Source organism: Scophthalmus maximus, chromosome 17, assembly GCF_022379125.1.
Source record: "Scophthalmus maximus strain ysfricsl-2021 chromosome 17, ASM2237912v1, whole genome shotgun sequence".
NCBI classification, from domain to species: Eukaryota; Metazoa; Chordata; class Actinopteri; order Pleuronectiformes; family Scophthalmidae; genus Scophthalmus; species Scophthalmus maximus.
Genome location: NC_061531.1, coordinates 16,886,058 through 16,903,084, shown reverse-complemented (window position 1 = coordinate 16,903,084; position 17,027 = coordinate 16,886,058). Strand labels below are relative to the sequence as shown.

Below are 17,027 nucleotides of genomic sequence, written 5' to 3'. Positions count from 1 at the left end.
GTAAAACTGCATTTCTCATAACATAATAATAAAGCATTGGTGCCTCACAATCAAAACAGTTTAGAGGACTGAGATTGTTTTAAAATAGTCCAAGTTGTCTCTTGTCTAGTAAGATAAATGATGTATCAGGAGAGTTGATGGCTTAAAAAAGGTTCAAATGTAAAATGTGCTAAAAAAAAGTAGTTTTACTCAACAGAAAAAAAAACCCCATTGTTTTTCTTCTTTAATATTTCAACCTCCATGTACAACATGATTTAAAGAAAGAAAGAAACAACATCACATTATTCACGTGACTTCTTCGACTCTCCTGACCGGCGGAATGACGCCCTCCAGCGCCCCCTGCCGGCAGAGCGCAGAGCCGCAGCCGTCTCTTTGATGCCGCTGTGAGCTTCGCTGTTGTCGCTGTGCGGTGGTGGAGGCGTCTTTCTCCCCCCCTGTGTGCAGCCGACCGCAAGAAATGGTGAGTGAGGGAAAAACGGACAAGAGCTCACAATGTGACGGCCTTTTCACTCGCCAAACACGACTTGAACTGGCCGTTAAACCGCTCGCTGCGCGCTCAAACGGGTGCTGTCAAGTAGCCTGTCACAAAAAGCGACCGTCCAAAAAGCTGCTGCCTTTGTTTAGCTAACCTCCGCTAGCGTAGCTTAGCTTCACCTGCCTCGGCTGGTGTCAACACAATCGGCTGCCTGCGAGCTGGACGTGACGTTACCTCGCTCGTGTTGTGCAGCAGGAGCCAGCGAGCGGGAGGATGAGCGATATGGGACAAGTGACAGCTCAACCAACGAACTTAAGTCATTTGAGAAACGGCTAACTAGCCGCACGGAAGCTAACTAGCCAAAGTTGTCATTAGCTGTAATCGCTCGGCTAACGTTAGCGTCTATGAATCAACTTAGATTAATACAAACAAAAAAGACTTGGTAGTGTTGAAAGTTAACGATAGTGACTTTGACGTTTCTTGAGTCGCAAGTACTTATTATCTTACGGGTCCAACAGTTCTATTTTTTTTTGTTTGTTGAGGAAGCTACTGTAGCTAACAGTTGGCTAACAGAGCGGCTAATGGTCACAGCTAAGCTAACTCGCCGTGACGTTAGCTAACAGCTGCAGCACCGTGGCTCTTTAAACGCCAGGAGTGTGTCGATCAGATCAGAGTCGATTCGATCGGTGTAACGTTGATGTGGCCGATCATTGAACCAACTCACTGAGCTGCTGTCGGTGTCAGCTTCACCACCACCACTGCTGCTGCCACACATCTTCATCTTGTGTTACCAGGCAGTTCACGAACACAGTTATTTTTGCCAGTAGTGGTTATCAATTTAATCTGAAACATTATCTTGAGTTTTCCAAGACCTCGTCCAACAGATTAATTAAGAGACTGCGTTGCTGGGAACTCTCTCTGGTTTGGTGGCTCAGTGGGCAACTTATTATTTTGATCAGAACCACCACACACGCTCATGTGATCTGATCAGTATTTACTGATGATAAACCTTTAATCTGGTGAAGGCAGACATGAGTCATACCTATTGGTTATCTCTCTTTGCTTCGGGAGAATTTGATAATACACGCCATGACATAAAATAACTCGATCCCCAGTGGCGAAGTTTACAGCATGTTACAAGCTCTGCAAATCATTTTTTCCTGATGTGACTATTATTTTTTGTATAATCAGTGTCTTGATTCCACTCTCTTCCCCCGCCGTCACATGATCTCATTCCAGGACGTGTTTCTCATGATCCGACGTCACAAGACGACCATCTTCACCGACGCAAAAGAGTCGACCACAGTCTACGAACTGAAGCGCATCGTGGAAGGCATCCTGAAGAGGCCACCTGAAGAGCAGAGGCTTTATAAGGTGAGATGCATAACCCGGAACATCTTTCACTTTAGACGGGAGGCTGTTTTTATATCTGCTAGCACTGAAGGAATCAACAAGTCACATTATTAGTTATTAATAAATGACCATGAGCGTATAAAAGATTAACTCCTGAACTGTATGTACAAACAGCTTCTTGGTTTGTTGTTATTTTGTTACCTGTTGGAGCAACGTGCTCATGTAAGTTTAGAGCAAGATTAGAAGGAGAGGGGCAGGTTATATGAAAATGTATTCTGTGAGACAGTGTAAATTTGTTAACTACACTGATTAGCTATATTGATTTTCTGTTGACTGACAGAAAATGAATCAGCAGCTACTCGTATTCAGTTAATCGTCTCAGTTGTTTTTAAATGTTAAAGGGACAAATATTATCTGTAAAAAAAAAACTAGCAAATTAAACCATTCATTTTTTTTTAAATGTACAAAGTAAATGTTTCTAACACTCATGAGTTAGTTATCTGTTTAATACCTCTGGTTATAGTCAACCTTTGTGTATGTTGTTACCTTTCAATGAGCAGAACTGCTGTTTGGTAATATTGTGTTAATTTTTGGAAGTTCACTGGGATAATTATGAAAGACATGTCTATAAATTTTCTGGAAAGTTCATAAGTTTGTATAACTTTATACCCTAACCCTATATATACATATATATATATATATATTATATATTGATATATTGTATGTTGGTGTGGCGATTTGCAACTTGAACATCATCTCTGAAAGGTTTCCAGTAATGACTGTTGTCAGGAACAGCTGGCTCGACACTACTTCATTCGTTTTTTCAACAGGATGACGTGCTGCTCAACGACAGTCAAACTCTTGGAAATTGTGGCTTCACAAATCAAACAGCCCGACCTCAGGCCCCAGCCACGGTGGGATTAGCCTTCCGTCTAGGTGGTAAGTAATTAACCCTTTGATCACTCCCTATGTTAAACCGGTCACTTTTAATTTCCTGCGACGGCGTTAGGAGCGCTAATTTCTCCACTTTGATCTGATGTACTTTTCTGCCTCGTGTCTCCCTCTCTCCATTTTCACCGTCGGTCACTTCCCCTCTCTCTCTGTCGTTCTCCCAGATGATTCATTTGAGCAGCTGCGGATCGAGTCTTTCTCCACTCCCCCTGAGCTCCCTGACGTCATGAAGCCCCAGGACTCTAGCAGCACAGCCAACGAGCAGGCCGTGCAGTGAGGGAGGGGGGCGGGGTTAAAGTCGAGGGACACACGGGGTCTGAGGGTGGATGCACGGGGGGGAGGGTGGGGCTGATTTTTTTGGGGAAGTGGATGAATTTTGCCTCACCTATCTCCAGCTGGGCATAAACAATTACAAACACTGATTCCACTTGTGGTTAATATGAGGGCGGGTGCTTCAAAGTGGTTCATTTTGTCCTGAAATCGGAGAACGCATGCTAAATTGATACTTTCACACAAGACCCTTCAGAGAAACCTGACGGACGTGTCATGACACTGTCGGCCATCCACGGGATTGGTAAAGGCTGAACATAAAGAATTGTACCTCGTATTTAATGAATTCTAGTTTTTATTTGGGGTAAGGCCAACGCGGCTCTTACTTGTGTTTTTTTATTTTTATTTGCTGGCTTAAACGTGGGAGTTGATAAGGTGTGACAATTTTTAGGCTTTTATGTTTGTGTGTTTTCTTTATTAAACTATTACTAGGATTTAACATGTTTTTCCGGTCTTTGGCCTGGATATGTGTTGCGACAATAGCTAGGAGTTTGTGAATTTCTAAGTTACTCTCTCTGTGTTTCAAGAAACATTTGAACAGTACGAATCTGAAATAAATGGATTCACTGGTCGGGAGAAGATCTGACAGTAAGGGGAAGATTTCTTGGTACTTTATCTATCGGTAGTTGTAGTTTTCATACTGTTAACTGCTCAGTCACTGAGACTGAAGGAGCTCAGTCGTGGCGTATCTACCACACGTGTAATGCTGGTATGGATCTAATGAAATGAGCGACAGGCACAGCAGCAAAAACAGGGATTATTGAATCATTTATATTTGTAACAAAAGGTGGGAACTAACCAAGTTTACTTTCCAGTGTTGATTGTAACCAACGAAACCGTGGAGATGTAGTTGGTGGGATTTTGTTGACTTCAATTATCGGGCCCTAATTGTTCATCATTTTTTAAGGTCACAGATAATTGTGTGATGAGTTATGGAACTGTGTCTGTTAAGTAGTGGTCACCCTCCATCATCACCAGAATCACAGCATATTTAGTTTTAGTCCTCCACCACCATTAAATACCTGACTACACAAAAGAAAGGGAGAAACAGAAAAAGAACTCTCACGCACAACAAAAATCAAATTACATGTGTGTGTAAAACAATGTGGTCACGTGATCGAGAAAACAACGATTAAAAACAAAAATCGTCCTTTAGTTACCACTGGAAAGTTTTATTCTGACTCGGGATGTTGTTGAATGAAATATCCAAACAAAAAAAAAAAAAGCATTTGCGAAGTGAGGCTGTTAAACAGTGGGACATGATCAAAGTTGCACTTGTTACTGACTTAACATTAAAACGATTGTTTTTCACTCTTGTGCACCGTGGTGGCGTTTTTTGATTGTCTAGTCGATGGTAAACGTATATAACTATTGTTCTCTAGAGCTGAGTTTAATAGATATCAAGTCAATTATCATGGTCAGTGATGAATAAGCGTGGTTGATCAGCATACACCAGGTTTGGCAGGTCAATGGCAGCCACTGGAAAAGCTCCAGCTAGCTGCGACAGCCAGCCCCATGTGCAGATCTTTAAATTCGAGTGCTTATGATTTGATTTTTTTAAACGTGGGCTTGTCAGTTCTCTGTAAGAAGTTTTACTCCTGAGAATGACTCTTAATTTGTCTTCTCAATCAACTGTTTGGTCAATAAAATGGCAATAAATCCCCATAACAATAACCCAGACCACAAGCTGAAATGCTTGTTTTGTCCAAACTACAGTCCAAAGCATATTGATATTATGTTACACATTAAATCATAAAAAATAATAGATTAATCAATCAAATGTTGCAGCTCTGGACATGGTATTTATATAGTTTGAAAAAAGAATAAAATATATATATTTATTTTTCTGTGCAAAAGTTGGTATGTTCTGACGGTCCCTAAACGCACCACGACTAAGCGTTCTCAGAACTTTCAGACGGTCTCAAACGCAGCATACTAGCCAGCTAGCTTAGCATTTAACAACAACATCCGGTTGTACGTAGCCGCCGTTTCATAGACACACACACAGAGTGTGTGTGTGTGTGTGTGTGCGTGTGTGCGCGCGCGCGTGTGCGTTAGAGGACAACACACCAGCACACATGGACGTCCGCGCGTGTGTGCGGTCGGCGGGCAGGGCCGTGCTGGACATGGTGGAGCGGGAGTGGCAGCAGCCTCTCTCCGCCGGCGAGCTGGAGCAGCGGCTGGACCAGGCGGTGGAGGAGATCCTGGAGGGCGAGCTGATGGCGGAGCTGAGAGCTCAGCCTCCGCCGCCGAGTCAACAACCCCCCGCGGGGCCGCAGGTTCCGCACACGGCGACCACGACACTAGCGGCAGCAGCGTGCGGTCCCCTGGAGGAGGAGGAGGAGGAGACACCTGAGTCCCAGGTGATGGATGCTGAGGACAGTGCAGCAGTGAAGGTGACGTCAACATATCTGACACTCTGATGGTTCAGATTCAGAAGAACAATCTGCAATTCACGTACAGTGAACTCAGGATTTCCTCAGCCACTATAGACTTTGTATATATATATATTTATTCACCATGTGTAACTATTGCTACTGCTCTGTATATAGTATTTATATATCTTTTTTAATATTTTCTGTTATATTTAGTACATACCTATTGGTTTTTTAAATTTCTTCCTATATTCTTCTGTCCACTTTGCTGCTGTAATGTCCAAATTTCCCCATTGTTGGACAAATAAAGGCATATCTTATCTTATAGGCTACAGTGTATGTACAGTAGCTTGTGGCTGAGTGATTATGTGATACTCAGGCCCACAATTTTCTAACCCTTCAAAACTTATGTTATGACACTGAATATGAGATTGAAATTGTATTTTTTATTTAAAGTTAAACCCACTGACTGTAGGGTCTATGGTTAAACTGATCATGTTCCCCATTTCTAAACTAGAATCCACCCAATCTCGCAATCTTAAAGAAGAAGAAAAAAGAAAAAAATCCAGGATCTGCTCCAAAATGTAATGGGTTCTCTCTTGGTCCATGTCCCATCCTTCCACTGAGTTTTATGGAAATTCTTCAGTTTTTACCTATGAAATGGTAAAAAATGTTCCTATTTCATGTCTTGTTTTGTCCCAACAGATCAAAAACACAGATTCCAGTGATCTAAAACAGCAAAACTTCATATTTAAGAGACTGAAACCAAAGCGTTTTTGAAAGTTAGCTTGAAATTGGGATTAAAAAGATTTATCAATTACTTAAAGAGTTGCTAAATCATTTTTCTGTCTACTCACTGATCAATTAATTAGTCAATTAATCAACTTTTAGAAGAATAGTCCTGGAACTTTTGTGGGCCCCGTCCTAAATATGCCAGTTTCACCTGCTTGTTTTCTGTTGGCTACTGTAAATTGATTTTTTAAAATTTATTTCTCATTAGTACATCGCAGGCCTTCTTCAAAGCTCCAAGTCGCGGGCCCGTTTGGCCGGTCGTGCTCGCCTCTCCCTGTCCCAGACCATCCTGCTGTCGCTCACCCTGCTCTGCGAGCGCGTGAGCTACCGCTCCGTGTCGCGCCGCTTCCTGCTGGAGAAAGGAAACATCCACAGGATCTTCTTTTCTTTCTGTCAGCGCGTCAACATGCTGGCAGAGAAGCAAATCAGATGGCCAGTTGGTGGGTTGATTACAGTGATATGTTGTCAATGATTTGAGTGCAAAAATGAATTTAAAAATAATAATGGTGGTGGTATTTTCTGTGTTCTCCAGGCGAGGAGGCGGTAGACGCCCTTTTCCCACTTCTCAGTCCAGAGAAGGGGAGAGAAGACGAAGAGCAAAGTGTTCCTCGGGTCCTGGGAGTGTTGGGACACGCCCGGATCCCCATCCGCCTGCCGATAGGGAAACACGACGTGGAGAGCACAGTGCCCGAGGTGAAGAGGATGAAGAAGGAGGCCCATCCCGACTCCTGGTTAAACCTTGAGCTTGTATGTGACCGCAGGGGCCGGTTCCTACACTGCCGAATCAGTAGAGGATCAGACGTGGACAGAGGCATCGCTCTCAGAGACAAACTGAAGCAGCATCCTGTGCTGATGCCCCCTGGCTCCTGCCTCGTAGCCAGAGCTGGCTACCCGCTCACTGCTCACATTTTAACTCCGTACGTAGCAGCAAGTCATGGGCCAAGAGAAGAGCTCTTCAACAAGACGCTGGGCGAGCATTTCCACATCCTGGATCAGGCCCTCGCCAGACTGAGAGCCAGATTTCTGCGGCTCCGGTATCTGGATATCGGGAACTACGATCGAGCCAGAGCTGTCGTGCTGACCGCCTGTGTGTTGCACAATGTGTTTGTGGACATGGGGCAGGTGGTTCGAGAGGAAGAGGGAGTCGAGAAAGAGGAAGCCGTGAACCAAGAGGGACAGGAGGAGGAGGAGGAGGAGGAGGAGGATGAGGAGGGTGTGCATAGACGTGTCGCCATCTCAGATTGGTTGTTTAAAAGCTTTGAGTCTGGAAGCACATGTGATGATGTCAGAACTGGTGTTCATAGTTATGTAAGATAAAGTTTTACTTTCATAAAAATCTGTCTGGGTTTATCAATGCACACACACAAAAAAAACACTATTACTACTCTCAGATAATGGGGATAAGTTTGCTTTTGATGAATTTACATAATAATATTTTCAGTTATAAATTAGTTATGTGAATTATCATCATGGGATGACATAGTATGAGATACGTTTTCAAGGACATCATTTTACATTTGCAAAAAGATTTAAGTGGAATTTAGAATTGAATGTAGACCTTTTCAAAAAATAGCTCTTGAATTACTAGTATCCACTCAATAATCTTGATTTTGGACAATTTTGAGGCGTTTTGAGACTGAAGGGGCCAAAAGGAACTTTTATTATTTAATTACATATTTACACATATGTAAGTGGAACTTAGAGAAAACAAAATCCACAAAGGTCGTACTTATTGCAAGGTTGTTTATTGGAACCAATTACATTGTAAAGAATTCAGTCTGATAAAGTGTATTTTATTTATACATCAACATAGTACCAGCATGACTATGACTATGTACTGATACCACATTAAGTATAAAAATCAGTATTGTTTTAACCAAACAATATAAAGTATTAGCCATGTTCAGCCTTAAAAAATGCACACTTGCCAAACTATTGTATAAAGTATAATGAGTGCAAATGTGCCAACACGGCCAATTTAAAAAACATACTACAAACCGACTCAAACAGTTTTCTCTATAAACAAGCATCATAAAAGTTTTTGGTAAAGAAGTTCGGATCCACTTTGCATCTCTAATGTCCATCTTTCGACGTCGCTGTTGTGCCGTTCTTCTGAGCCAGGTTGGAGATGGCCTGGGCCAGGTTGTTGATGGCCTCGATCTTCCTCTCCTCCAGGGCTTTCTGCTGGGCCCACATGTTCATCTTCCTCTCTTGCAGCTCCATGTACAGCTGCAGGACGTCCTGCGGAGGCCTGGCGGGGCAGGGCGCGGCCGTGGCGACAGGCGTCGGCAGGATCGGGGTGAACCTCTTGCTGGCCATGGCCTTGCCCACCTTGGTGCCGCTGAGCTTGGCTCTGCGCTGGGCCTCGACCTCCTCCCGGCTCTTGCCCAGGACCTCGTGCATGGCCTTGAAGAACTCCCAGTGGACGCTGGCCGCCCCCAGCCTCTTGGCCCGCTCGGCGTTCTTCCTGTACGTGGCCAGCATGTTCCTCCACTTGAGATCGCACTCGTACGCCTTCGCCGAGACGTCCGTGACCTCGGACTCGCTCAGCTTGGCGTTCACCTTCTCGGCCACCATCTCCCAAAGTTTCTTCTTCTTGCACACCGGCTGGTCAAATGCCTGATCCATCTCCAATCGGATGTTGATGAGGTGCCATGTGGCCTGCAGCGTCCAAATAAATTCTGGACACGAAAACAAACAAACAATATATTTTTTATAAATATATATATATATACACAAACACACATATATATGTATCTATATATAAATGCATATATATACATACATGTGCAAATTTATAAATAGATACACACACATACTGTATATATATTTATAAATAAATTAATTCAGGACCTTGTACTAAAGATGTTTTTTTTAAGTTTGATAATTTAATGTGACACAGTCTGTCTTATTGGAACACATATTTGAAGCTATATTTTACCAGATTATTTTTTAATTCTTAATTCATGTGAAGTGAGTGAAATCGTGTGAGTCGTTGTTTATATATTGTGATGAGTACTGCCCACTCATCGGGGCCCTCCTCGCTTCATGCGATGACTGGACGAGACCCGTTCCAACTTCCACGCTACGAGTTACCGACCTGCCTTGGTCTTATCGGCCTCCGCGCCGGACGCGGCCGCATCCTTTGCGTCCGCCTCGGCGCTCTGTATCACAATCGTCTCGATCACCTCCATGTCCGTTAAACCGGGGCCATAACGGCCAGAGTTGTTTATTCTATCTATCGTGGAATTTAACAACCTCTCGGAGGCACCGATGCAGCGTCTCGCATCGCGTAAAACGATGAGTATAACAACGTCGCCTGGCCGCGCGGGAAGTGTAGTCCACTTGTGAAGACGCCTGTGGGCTTTCTCAGCGTTCGGGTCTACGATTTAAACTACAATCCCTGAACGCCGCGGGTGATTGAGCGCGAGTCACCATTCTTCAGTGTCACGGGAAATGTAGTTCTCAGAGAGTGGCGCTGCATTACGAGAGTTAACAAGGCAAGCGACGTTTGAACTACAAGTCCCGACACGTACCCAACCGACACCCCCTCTTCACTCCGTGCTCACTTCCCTCTTCCGGCCCCGTTTTGCGTTGTTTGGCTAAAGATGGCGCTAGCGGCTAACACGGGCGATTCCACTGTGTTTCACCCAAAAAACGATTCGGCCAGTGGTGACAAAACATTGACCACGTCGAGCTTCAATTCGTCAGTTGACGTGCAACAAAGTGTGGTGCATTGAGAGAATACACGTCCATCGCGTAGAATAACGCGTGGTCGGGCCTCGTCGCGACGTCGTAGGCCTTTGTTCTTTAGGGAGTCGACCGGAGCGGCTGGAACTCCATTTCCCGTGAGCACCCGCGGCGGCGTCAGCTGGTACGACTCTTCTTCTTCCTCGTGCTGGTATCTGTAGTTTTCTGAGCAGGATGTGACTTTTGCGGAAACTTTTTGGCATTTGTATTTTTTTGTTTTTTTTTGTTTTTTAAAATATGAATGGACTAAACAAGAGGGTATTTCCACCTGCCAATGAAGTTAAGTGAAATGATATTTAATTTTTCAGTATTCCACTGGAGGTGTCCACTGACGCTCCACAGTATGTATTATCATTATTATTATTATATCTGTGTAAATCGCGAGGGGGTGAAACATTCAGATAAGTGAACCTGGACATTCAGAGCGGAACCATGGCAGCATCACCTGCACAAGGTGCAGGCAAAACATCTCGCGCTGCCTCCAGAGATGGCCACGCGTCATCACCAGAGTTCTCCTTGACCTGGTGCTTGGCTCACCTCTGCAAACCCGGACCAGGGGCCGAACACCACGGCAACGGCAAGGCGGCGGACACAGGTGGCGGTGGCAGAGACATGGACAAGAGGTCCAGGGTCTCCCAGTGGCGAGCCCTGGTCGCGATCCGCACGCAGCACATCAAGGGGGACAAGGCGGGCATCGCCACGTTCAGAACCCAAGGGGGTCTCCGGCCCCTGCTGGACCTGCTCCAGCGCCCGGAGTGCTCCAGGAAAACCCTGGACCTGGCCCTGAGCATCCTGGCCAACTGCTGCACGGAGCCAGAGACACGCGTAGAGGTGAGACTAAAGACATGACAACAATACAAATACTAATAATGATTGAAAGCCGATTTGATTAGAAGTTTATTCAAATTTCTCACATTTTACATTTGTTTTCTCTCCCTACTATAGGTTCGTAAACTGGATGGAATAGATGTTGTTGGTAAGTGATATTGTTTTTTATACAGAAGAGACGGAAACGTTTCAAAAAATAAAGGAGAAATGTTGAGAATAAAGTCGAGATGCAGACAGTATAGTCAAACTAAAACTAGTATGATTTTTGTTATATTTAAAGGAGGGATGCGGGGTCCAGTTCTTTAATTTAGACTGTTTATTGACCAAACACAAAGTCCATCACAGTTTAAGGTATGAGCCAAAGAAGTGAAAATGAGAGAAGAGAGTCCCTGAGAAGTCCAGAAGAAATCTCATTCTGAGAGGATTCACCACCACATATATACGATGAGATCACAGGAGCATGTGTACCTTTGTTCGTCTGGGGTGTGTGAGTGTGTGTGCTAGATCACAGGAGAATGTATGCCTTTGATCCTCGCATCAACAGGTTTGTTAATTTAACGATTGTTAGGAATAGAAATGAACATTCAAACCGTGCAACAATATGACAATAAACTCACTAATCAACAAGCACTCGGTATACAAGACGGGCATAAACAAGTATGTTGCGACTGAAGTGAGCAGAACACTGTCTCATAACTCAGAAATAAGATTACATTTGAAGAACAGAACAGAAACACTAACAGAGTGAGTGCATAGAGGCATGGCCATTTTGTTTACACCATCTCTCCAAGCTTTAGATGTTTTCAGCACAATCTCACCAAAGACCCAACACTGATTACTACACTGTGTTAACAGCTAAAAGAGAAAGAATTTCACCAAGTTATCTACAAGAGGCATTTTGTAGAGGCACGGTAATATAGTTTGATATATTCTTAAAAGTTTAACTTTCAATCTTGAAATTTCAAATTCATTGTCGCCATTTTGACCTTTTCTCTCGAAATGCAAAATTTAAAAACAACGTGTCATCTGACATTTTTCTCGACATTTTATCTTTATTCTTGAAATTCAAAATGCAAGAAAAAATATCTTCCTGTCCTAATTTTTTCCTTAGCCTGGCCCTAATACTCCACTGTCTCATGAAGACTTTTTTTTTAAAAGCATCTAATCTTGACCATTTCTTGACTGTCTCAGTGGGGATCCTGAAGAGAAACGTGGCCCTGGAGACCGTCCAGAACCGAGCTGCCCGGGCTTTGGGGAACTTGGCCATGGATCCAGAGAGCTCTGCTCTCATCCACTCTGCTGGTGAGTCTCAAAGAAGTCAAGTGTGTTCCACTGCGTCGTTATTACCTGACAGTTGAGCATTTCAAATAAGATGCAGCTTGAGAGCTAACTGTTGTTATGTCCCAGGGGTCATTTGATCCTAAATTGGAAATGTTTATTCAAATAACCCAATTGATTCTTACCTTTTTTATACTATAAACAATTCTCTTTTTTCCCTCTTACAGGTGGAGTTCCTCTCCTCCTCCTCTGCGTCTCTCTGTCTTCCGCCCCGTCTTCCCCGACCGCTGCTCTACCAAAAGACCCCTGTCCCAAGCTGGAGTGTGCTCAGTCGGCTGCCCGGGCCCTCCTCTACCTTTCGGACACGCCCTCTAACCGCCTCTCTCTGCTCACCCAAGGGACCCTGTCGGCCCTCGCTCCTCTCATCGCTCCGGAATATCCACTGGCGCTGCGGCGGGCGGCGCTCAGGACCCTGCACGAGCTGACCCGGGGCTGCGGTGTCGAATGTGCCCGGGAGGTGTCCCGCTCCGGGGTTCTCGCTCAGCTCGGCGTCATTGCGTCGGGGGAGGAGTCTGGTAAACCCTTCGAGGAGCTGGCACTGAAAACGCTGGCCAACCTGTGCACCCAAGGCTGCCTGCGTCCGCTAGTGGGGTCGCTGGGCGTCATCCAGAAGTTCACAGAGGAAGTGAAGAAGGACCAGCTGAAGTCCGGCGTGTTCCTCAAGGCACTGTGCTTGTGCTGCAAGGAGGCAGTCAACCGGGCCAAGGTGAAGGAGAGCGGCGGGCTGGAGGTACTCACCGGCTTCCTGTCCGCCCACCAGAGTCACCCTCTGTCCCGGCTCGTCATTCTGGCCTGTGTGGACTTTGTGTTCGATGAGTCCGCCATGGAGCAGCTGCAGGAGTTGGGGCTGGTCCCGCTGCTCGTCGCACGGCTGGTGGAGCTCAGCAGGGGCGAGGAGGAGCAGTATGCCGAGAAGATGGACGTGAGCCTCGCGTCGAGCATGTCGCCCGACCTCCTGTCCTCGTCCTGCTTTGAATCTTTCGACTTCCCTACTCCCGAGAGCTACAAGAAGGAAGAGGCTGGCAGGGAGCAGGGTCTCTGTTCGTCGAGCTTTCAAAGCCTCAGGTATGGAAAAACGAAATGCACAGCGTTCTTCGTGTATGATTTTATAATTTTCTCTTTTGTTTATCAACATCTTAAAACGCACTCTCTGGTTTCCTCCCCAGGTCCTGGTTGGTGTCTGAGGGACTGATCTCGTCTGAGGGCGACCTGCCGGATTCCTCAGGCGTTGACGGGGAGTGGGGGAGTCTTCAGATTCCCCTGTCTTCGTCCGCAAACCCAGACTCCAGTTCACCTAAAAACCCCTCCACGTCTAACCTGACTCCTTCTTCTGCTTCCAAAAAGGCAGCTCAGCCTTCCCCCGCTAAAATCACTGATCAAACTTCCTCCAGTCCTCAGACTTCCAGTGCACCTGCGACCCAAAATCAGCCCGGTTCCTCCGCAATCTCGTCTCCCACGAAAACCACGACCCACACGCCGGTGTCACCATCAAAGTTCTCCTCCCCTCACAGACGGAGGCAGCGGGCTCATTTTGCAGCTTCTCTGACCAAGGTCACCCTGGATACCCCTCCGTCGGTGCCCCGCCCGGCGGCCTACCACCACCCGTACCACCCCGAGCCCTGGACGACCGAGTCGCCTATCCTGCTGCTGCTGTCGCGCTTCTCCCACGCCACTGACCCGAGCGCCGCGCTGGTCAGCTCCGGCGTCATGACGGGCCTGCTCTACTACCTCACGCAGCACCAAGACCCCAGCAGCCGGTGCTTCCGCATGCTCTGCCGACTGAGCTGCAACCCAAACTGCTTGCAGGCGCTGGTCCGCACGGGCTCGGTGGCGTTGATTCGCCACCGTCTCTGCCAGCGGGAGGAAGGGTCCGAGCGGGACGAGAGGCAGACGGACCGAGTGAAAGCCAAAGTCAAACAACTGGGTAAGATGACAACACTTAATTTTGGAGTAAATTGAGAGGTTGAGAGACTTTTTTCCACATTATAACTGTTTGCTGATTCTCTGTGTAGGTGCTTCGCTTCTCAATAATCTGCGTGTCCAGTGCGAGTCTGGATTTGGCGCCGGGGTCCTCGCACACGTGATGATGTCGGGCTCTGAGTCGGACAAGGTGAACTGTGCGCTGTCTCTGCCGTTAATAAGCAGGTGAGTCCGTGCAGAATCGCATGGTAATCTGAGATAATTCCTTCTTTGTCGTCGTTTTTTACATTTGATGAATTCACATCCGAACTTTCTTTTTCATTAACAGCAACAAGATCCTGTTGAAGAAGCTCCTCCTGGACAGCGGCGGGCTCCTCTCGGCTCTGCAGCCGCTCGGTTGCGAGGACGACGAGGACGACGGCGCTGCGGATGAAAACAACGCCGCTGAACGTAGGCGGCTGCTCTCTGACCTGTTTAACTCACCACATGCCGGGCGGCAGACCTCCCGTGTCCAATCGCTGTACTTCTCTCTCCTGATCGGATGCCTGTCCACCCTGACGGCGAGCGTTAAAACTGAGCTGGACAAAAGACACATAAATCTGTCAGTCGCTAATGTTGGCAGGGTTTCTCCCCCTCCCTCGAAAAAGCCTCGACTATCTGACAAATGTCCTCACGGTCTGTCAGACTTTGACCTGTTCTTGCTGCTGGACGACGGGACTCGGATCCCGGCCAATAGGGAGGCTGTGGCCGGGGCGGAGGGGACGGAGAGCGTGGGGTCTGAATACTTCCGTGCTCTGTTGAGAGGCGGATTTGGAGAAGCTCAGGTTGATGTAGAAGAAGCCATCCACATCAGAGATGTGAGCGTGGGTATGTTACTACCGGTGCTGCATTACCTGCACGGGTGTCGCTTCGCAGAGGACACGGAATCCTCAGGGGGAAGGGATGAAGGACAGAGGGGAGGACGGTGTCAGGTTTTGGACTCGTTGGTCCACGAGGGACTGAGCGTCAGTCAAAAGGACTCGGTGGAAGACTTTGCTTTCCAGAAAACACCTTTAGGCGAGGCGATGATCGGAGCATGCCGGTTTCTGGTGACGGAGCTGCAGCGAGAGCTGGAGGATCTCTGCGTGTCTCTTCTTCTTCTGTCCTGCTCCACCAAGGCCCCGACGGGAGCTGATCCAGTTCCCGCGGAGGACCACAAGGACCCGAAATGCCTCGAGTCGGCTGAGGAGAACCTGGCCCATCGGACGTCCGAGCTGGAGCTGACCGGTCTCGAGGCGAAGAAACCGAACAGTTCCCCGCTGCGAACACACAGTAAGAAATCCTCTCTCGTCAGAGCGGTTAAAAAGGGCAACAGGGGACTCGACACGAGTTCGGACCAGAAGACGGCGGAACGCATCGAAGAGTCGATTTCGAGAGCAAAGAACCCGATCAAAGGTTCGACGGAGCCTCTGAAATCCGCGGCCCGGGGCTCCGCCTCTTCCCCAGAAGCCGCTGCAGGAGGCGGGGCTCTGGCCGCTCTCCTCCCGCAGGTGTATTGGTTCTCCCAGCGCCACAGCTACCCGGCGCTGGGCCGGGCCTGCCTGTCTCTGCTGCTGGGCTGTCGGGACCGTCCTCGGGCCTTCGCCTCCTCCACCCTCGCTCGGGACTGCCTCCGCAGACTCGCCCGAGAGGCCGACTGCGCAGACGCTCTGAAGCAGGGTCTAGTGAGTCTGGTCGCGGTCGCTCTGAGCTGAATGTACTGATCTGTGGCGGGAGGTCAGGGGGCGTAGACGTGTAACGGGAGCGTAGATAATAAGTGTCTCGAAAAGTTGCCATCGTATTAATTTTTATCAAATCACACGATAGAACACGCGCAGGTCATAATCATGGAACGGTTCATCTGAGCTGTATGAATTTCTTCCGCACTAAACAGAACTGACTGACTGCTTCAATTTATTTCTATTATTGAGATTTATCGCCAATGGATACGAAACTGTTGCCTGTCCCATCATTAAACCGCTCTGTTAACAATTTACCGCCGATGAATTAGCTTCTAAAGACATTTGTGTTGTGATCATGTTTAATTTAAAAAGTTTTTTTTTTTTATTTAAATTTTTTTGGGGGCGGGGGCAAAGTTTAAGCACATTGATACACGATGCATTCGATAGACGTCATGTAGCTGGAGGTTCTGGATTTATCTGATTCGATCATGGAGCCAGTTGTTTATGTTGTACATACAGATCTTATGGAATAGCAGCTATATAAAAGTGTATAGGTTTCACACCCCTGCCCCCTTATAAACGTATACATCCGAATATATTGTTGCAACATCACCCCGGCCTCTGGGTCTTTATTGATTGAGTGTGCGGATGCAACCGGACCGCGTGGCTTTAGTGAAGGTCGTCAGGTTGTAATATTTCAATAACACGACAGAGTGAAACAGCTGTTTGGTTGGTTCAGTAAAAAAGAAAAAAAAAATTGGGTCGTTCAGTTTCCAGAGGATTTATTAACTTTTCATTTATCGCCACCTATTTTTATTGTAAACCTGTTGCGTGAAAGACCAAAACCAGTGTTAGTGTGTCTCTCAGTGCTCTGACTGCACCAAGTAGTTTCCTTGAACACATCGGCACTGGAGTTTTATTTGGTTTTTATTTTATTTTATTTTTTTAGCAAACTCTACTCAAAAAGAATTACACTGCTAAACAGGAAAAGCTAAAATAGAAGCAATAAACACTGAATTTGAGGTGAAAATTACTTAAAAAACATCATTTTAGGAGGAGTAAATCTTGTAATATTGCATTTTCATGATCAGTTTAAGAATATGGCATGAATTCAAAGATGGAAACAAGTAAATAAGGTTTGAATAACGTCCAAATCTTGGATTTTTACATCTTGACAAGCGCAGAACAATTTGCAGTGTTAATAGTGCGTTTGTC

General features: G+C 46.4%; 4 protein-coding genes across 8 annotated transcripts; 3 read left to right on the top strand and 1 right to left on the bottom strand.

Annotated features, from left to right (window-relative positions):
* Nucleotides 1-303: 303 nt before the first annotated feature.
* Nucleotides 304-4,420, top strand: elob (elongin B). The gene is made up of 4 exons (XM_035615325.2): nucleotides 304-460; nucleotides 1,715-1,849; nucleotides 2,659-2,767; nucleotides 2,944-4,420. The coding sequence occupies exons 1-4, from the start codon at nucleotides 458-460 to the stop codon at nucleotides 3,054-3,056; spliced, it is 360 nt and encodes a 119-aa protein (XP_035471218.1). The 5' UTR covers nucleotides 304-457; the 3' UTR covers nucleotides 3,057-4,420.
* A 138-nt stretch (nucleotides 4,421-4,558) lies between these two features.
* LOC118288813 lies at nucleotides 4,559-7,612 on the top strand. Of its 2 annotated transcripts, XM_035615318.2 has the most exons (4): nucleotides 5,374-5,505; nucleotides 6,002-6,147; nucleotides 6,485-6,716; nucleotides 6,809-7,612. In XM_035615318.2, the coding sequence occupies exons 2-4, from the start codon at nucleotides 6,091-6,093 to the stop codon at nucleotides 7,591-7,593; spliced, it is 1,074 nt and encodes a 357-aa protein (XP_035471211.2). In that variant the 5' UTR covers nucleotides 5,374-5,505; nucleotides 6,002-6,090; the 3' UTR covers nucleotides 7,594-7,612. The 2 variants fall into 2 exon arrangements, with proteins under 2 accessions (XP_035471210.2, XP_035471211.2); XM_035615317.2 differs by lacking the exon at nucleotides 6,002-6,147 and having other exon boundaries at nucleotides 4,559-5,505.
* Nucleotides 7,613-8,005: 393 nt separating this feature from the next.
* si:dkey-66i24.7 lies at nucleotides 8,006-9,608 on the bottom strand. Its single transcript, XM_035615322.2, has 2 exons — nucleotides 9,377-9,608; nucleotides 8,006-8,957 (listed from the first exon to the last, which is right to left on the bottom strand). The coding sequence occupies exons 1-2, from the start codon at nucleotides 9,468-9,470 to the stop codon at nucleotides 8,350-8,352; spliced, it is 702 nt and encodes a 233-aa protein (XP_035471215.1). The 5' UTR covers nucleotides 9,471-9,608; the 3' UTR covers nucleotides 8,006-8,349.
* Nucleotides 9,609-9,787: 179 nt separating this feature from the next.
* On the top strand, nucleotides 9,788-16,424 carry armc5 (armadillo repeat containing 5). 4 transcript variants are annotated; one of them, XM_035615303.2, is made up of 7 exons: nucleotides 9,788-10,857; nucleotides 10,972-11,002; nucleotides 12,046-12,156; nucleotides 12,360-13,257; nucleotides 13,359-14,116; nucleotides 14,205-14,337; nucleotides 14,441-16,424. In XM_035615303.2, exons 1-7 carry the CDS (start codon nucleotides 10,459-10,461, stop codon nucleotides 15,843-15,845), a joined length of 3,735 nt encoding a protein of 1,244 aa, XP_035471196.1. In that variant the 5' UTR covers nucleotides 9,788-10,458; the 3' UTR covers nucleotides 15,846-16,424. The 4 variants fall into 4 exon arrangements, with proteins under 4 accessions (XP_035471196.1, XP_035471198.1, XP_035471197.1 ...); XM_035615305.2 differs by lacking the exons at nucleotides 9,788-10,857; nucleotides 10,972-11,002 and adding an exon at nucleotides 11,021-11,511; XM_035615304.2 differs by lacking the exons at nucleotides 9,788-10,857; nucleotides 10,972-11,002 and adding an exon at nucleotides 11,441-11,598.
* The last annotated feature ends 603 nt before the right edge of the window (nucleotides 16,425-17,027 follow it).

What these genes read in the sequence shown, in the direction of transcription:
- si:dkey-66i24.7 (XM_035615322.2), bottom strand. Translation starts at nt 9,470, where the DNA reads ATGGAGGTGATCGAGACGATTGTGATACAGAGCGCCGAGGCGGACGCA. An exon ending in GGCCGATAAGACCAAGGCAG is followed by an intron (nt 8,958 to 9,376) that starts GTCGGTAACTCG and finishes TTTCGTGTCCAG; the next exon opens with AATTTATTTGGACGCTGCAG.
- LOC118288813 (XM_035615317.2), top strand. Translation starts at nt 5,188, where the DNA reads ATGGACGTCCGCGCGTGTGTGCGGTCGGCGGGCAGGGCCGTGCTGGAC. An exon ending in AGGACAGTGCAGCAGTGAAG is followed by an intron (nt 5,506 to 6,484) that starts GTGACGTCAACA and finishes ATTTCTCATTAG; the next exon opens with TACATCGCAGGCCTTCTTCA. An exon ending in GCAAATCAGATGGCCAGTTG is followed by an intron (nt 6,717 to 6,808) that starts GTGGGTTGATTA and finishes TGTGTTCTCCAG; the next exon opens with GCGAGGAGGCGGTAGACGCC.
- elob (XM_035615325.2), top strand. An exon ending in AAGAGCAGAGGCTTTATAAG is followed by an intron (nt 1,850 to 2,658) that starts GTGAGATGCATA and finishes TTTTTTCAACAG; the next exon opens with GATGACGTGCTGCTCAACGA. An exon ending in ATTAGCCTTCCGTCTAGGTG is followed by an intron (nt 2,768 to 2,943) that starts GTAAGTAATTAA and finishes TCGTTCTCCCAG; the next exon opens with ATGATTCATTTGAGCAGCTG.
- armc5 (XM_035615303.2), top strand. Translation starts at nt 10,459, where the DNA reads ATGGCAGCATCACCTGCACAAGGTGCAGGCAAAACATCTCGCGCTGCC. An exon ending in AGCCAAAGTCAAACAACTGG is followed by an intron (nt 14,117 to 14,204) that starts GTAAGATGACAA and finishes TTCTCTGTGTAG; the next exon opens with GTGCTTCGCTTCTCAATAAT. An exon ending in TCTCTGCCGTTAATAAGCAG is followed by an intron (nt 14,338 to 14,440) that starts GTGAGTCCGTGC and finishes TTTCATTAACAG; the next exon opens with CAACAAGATCCTGTTGAAGA.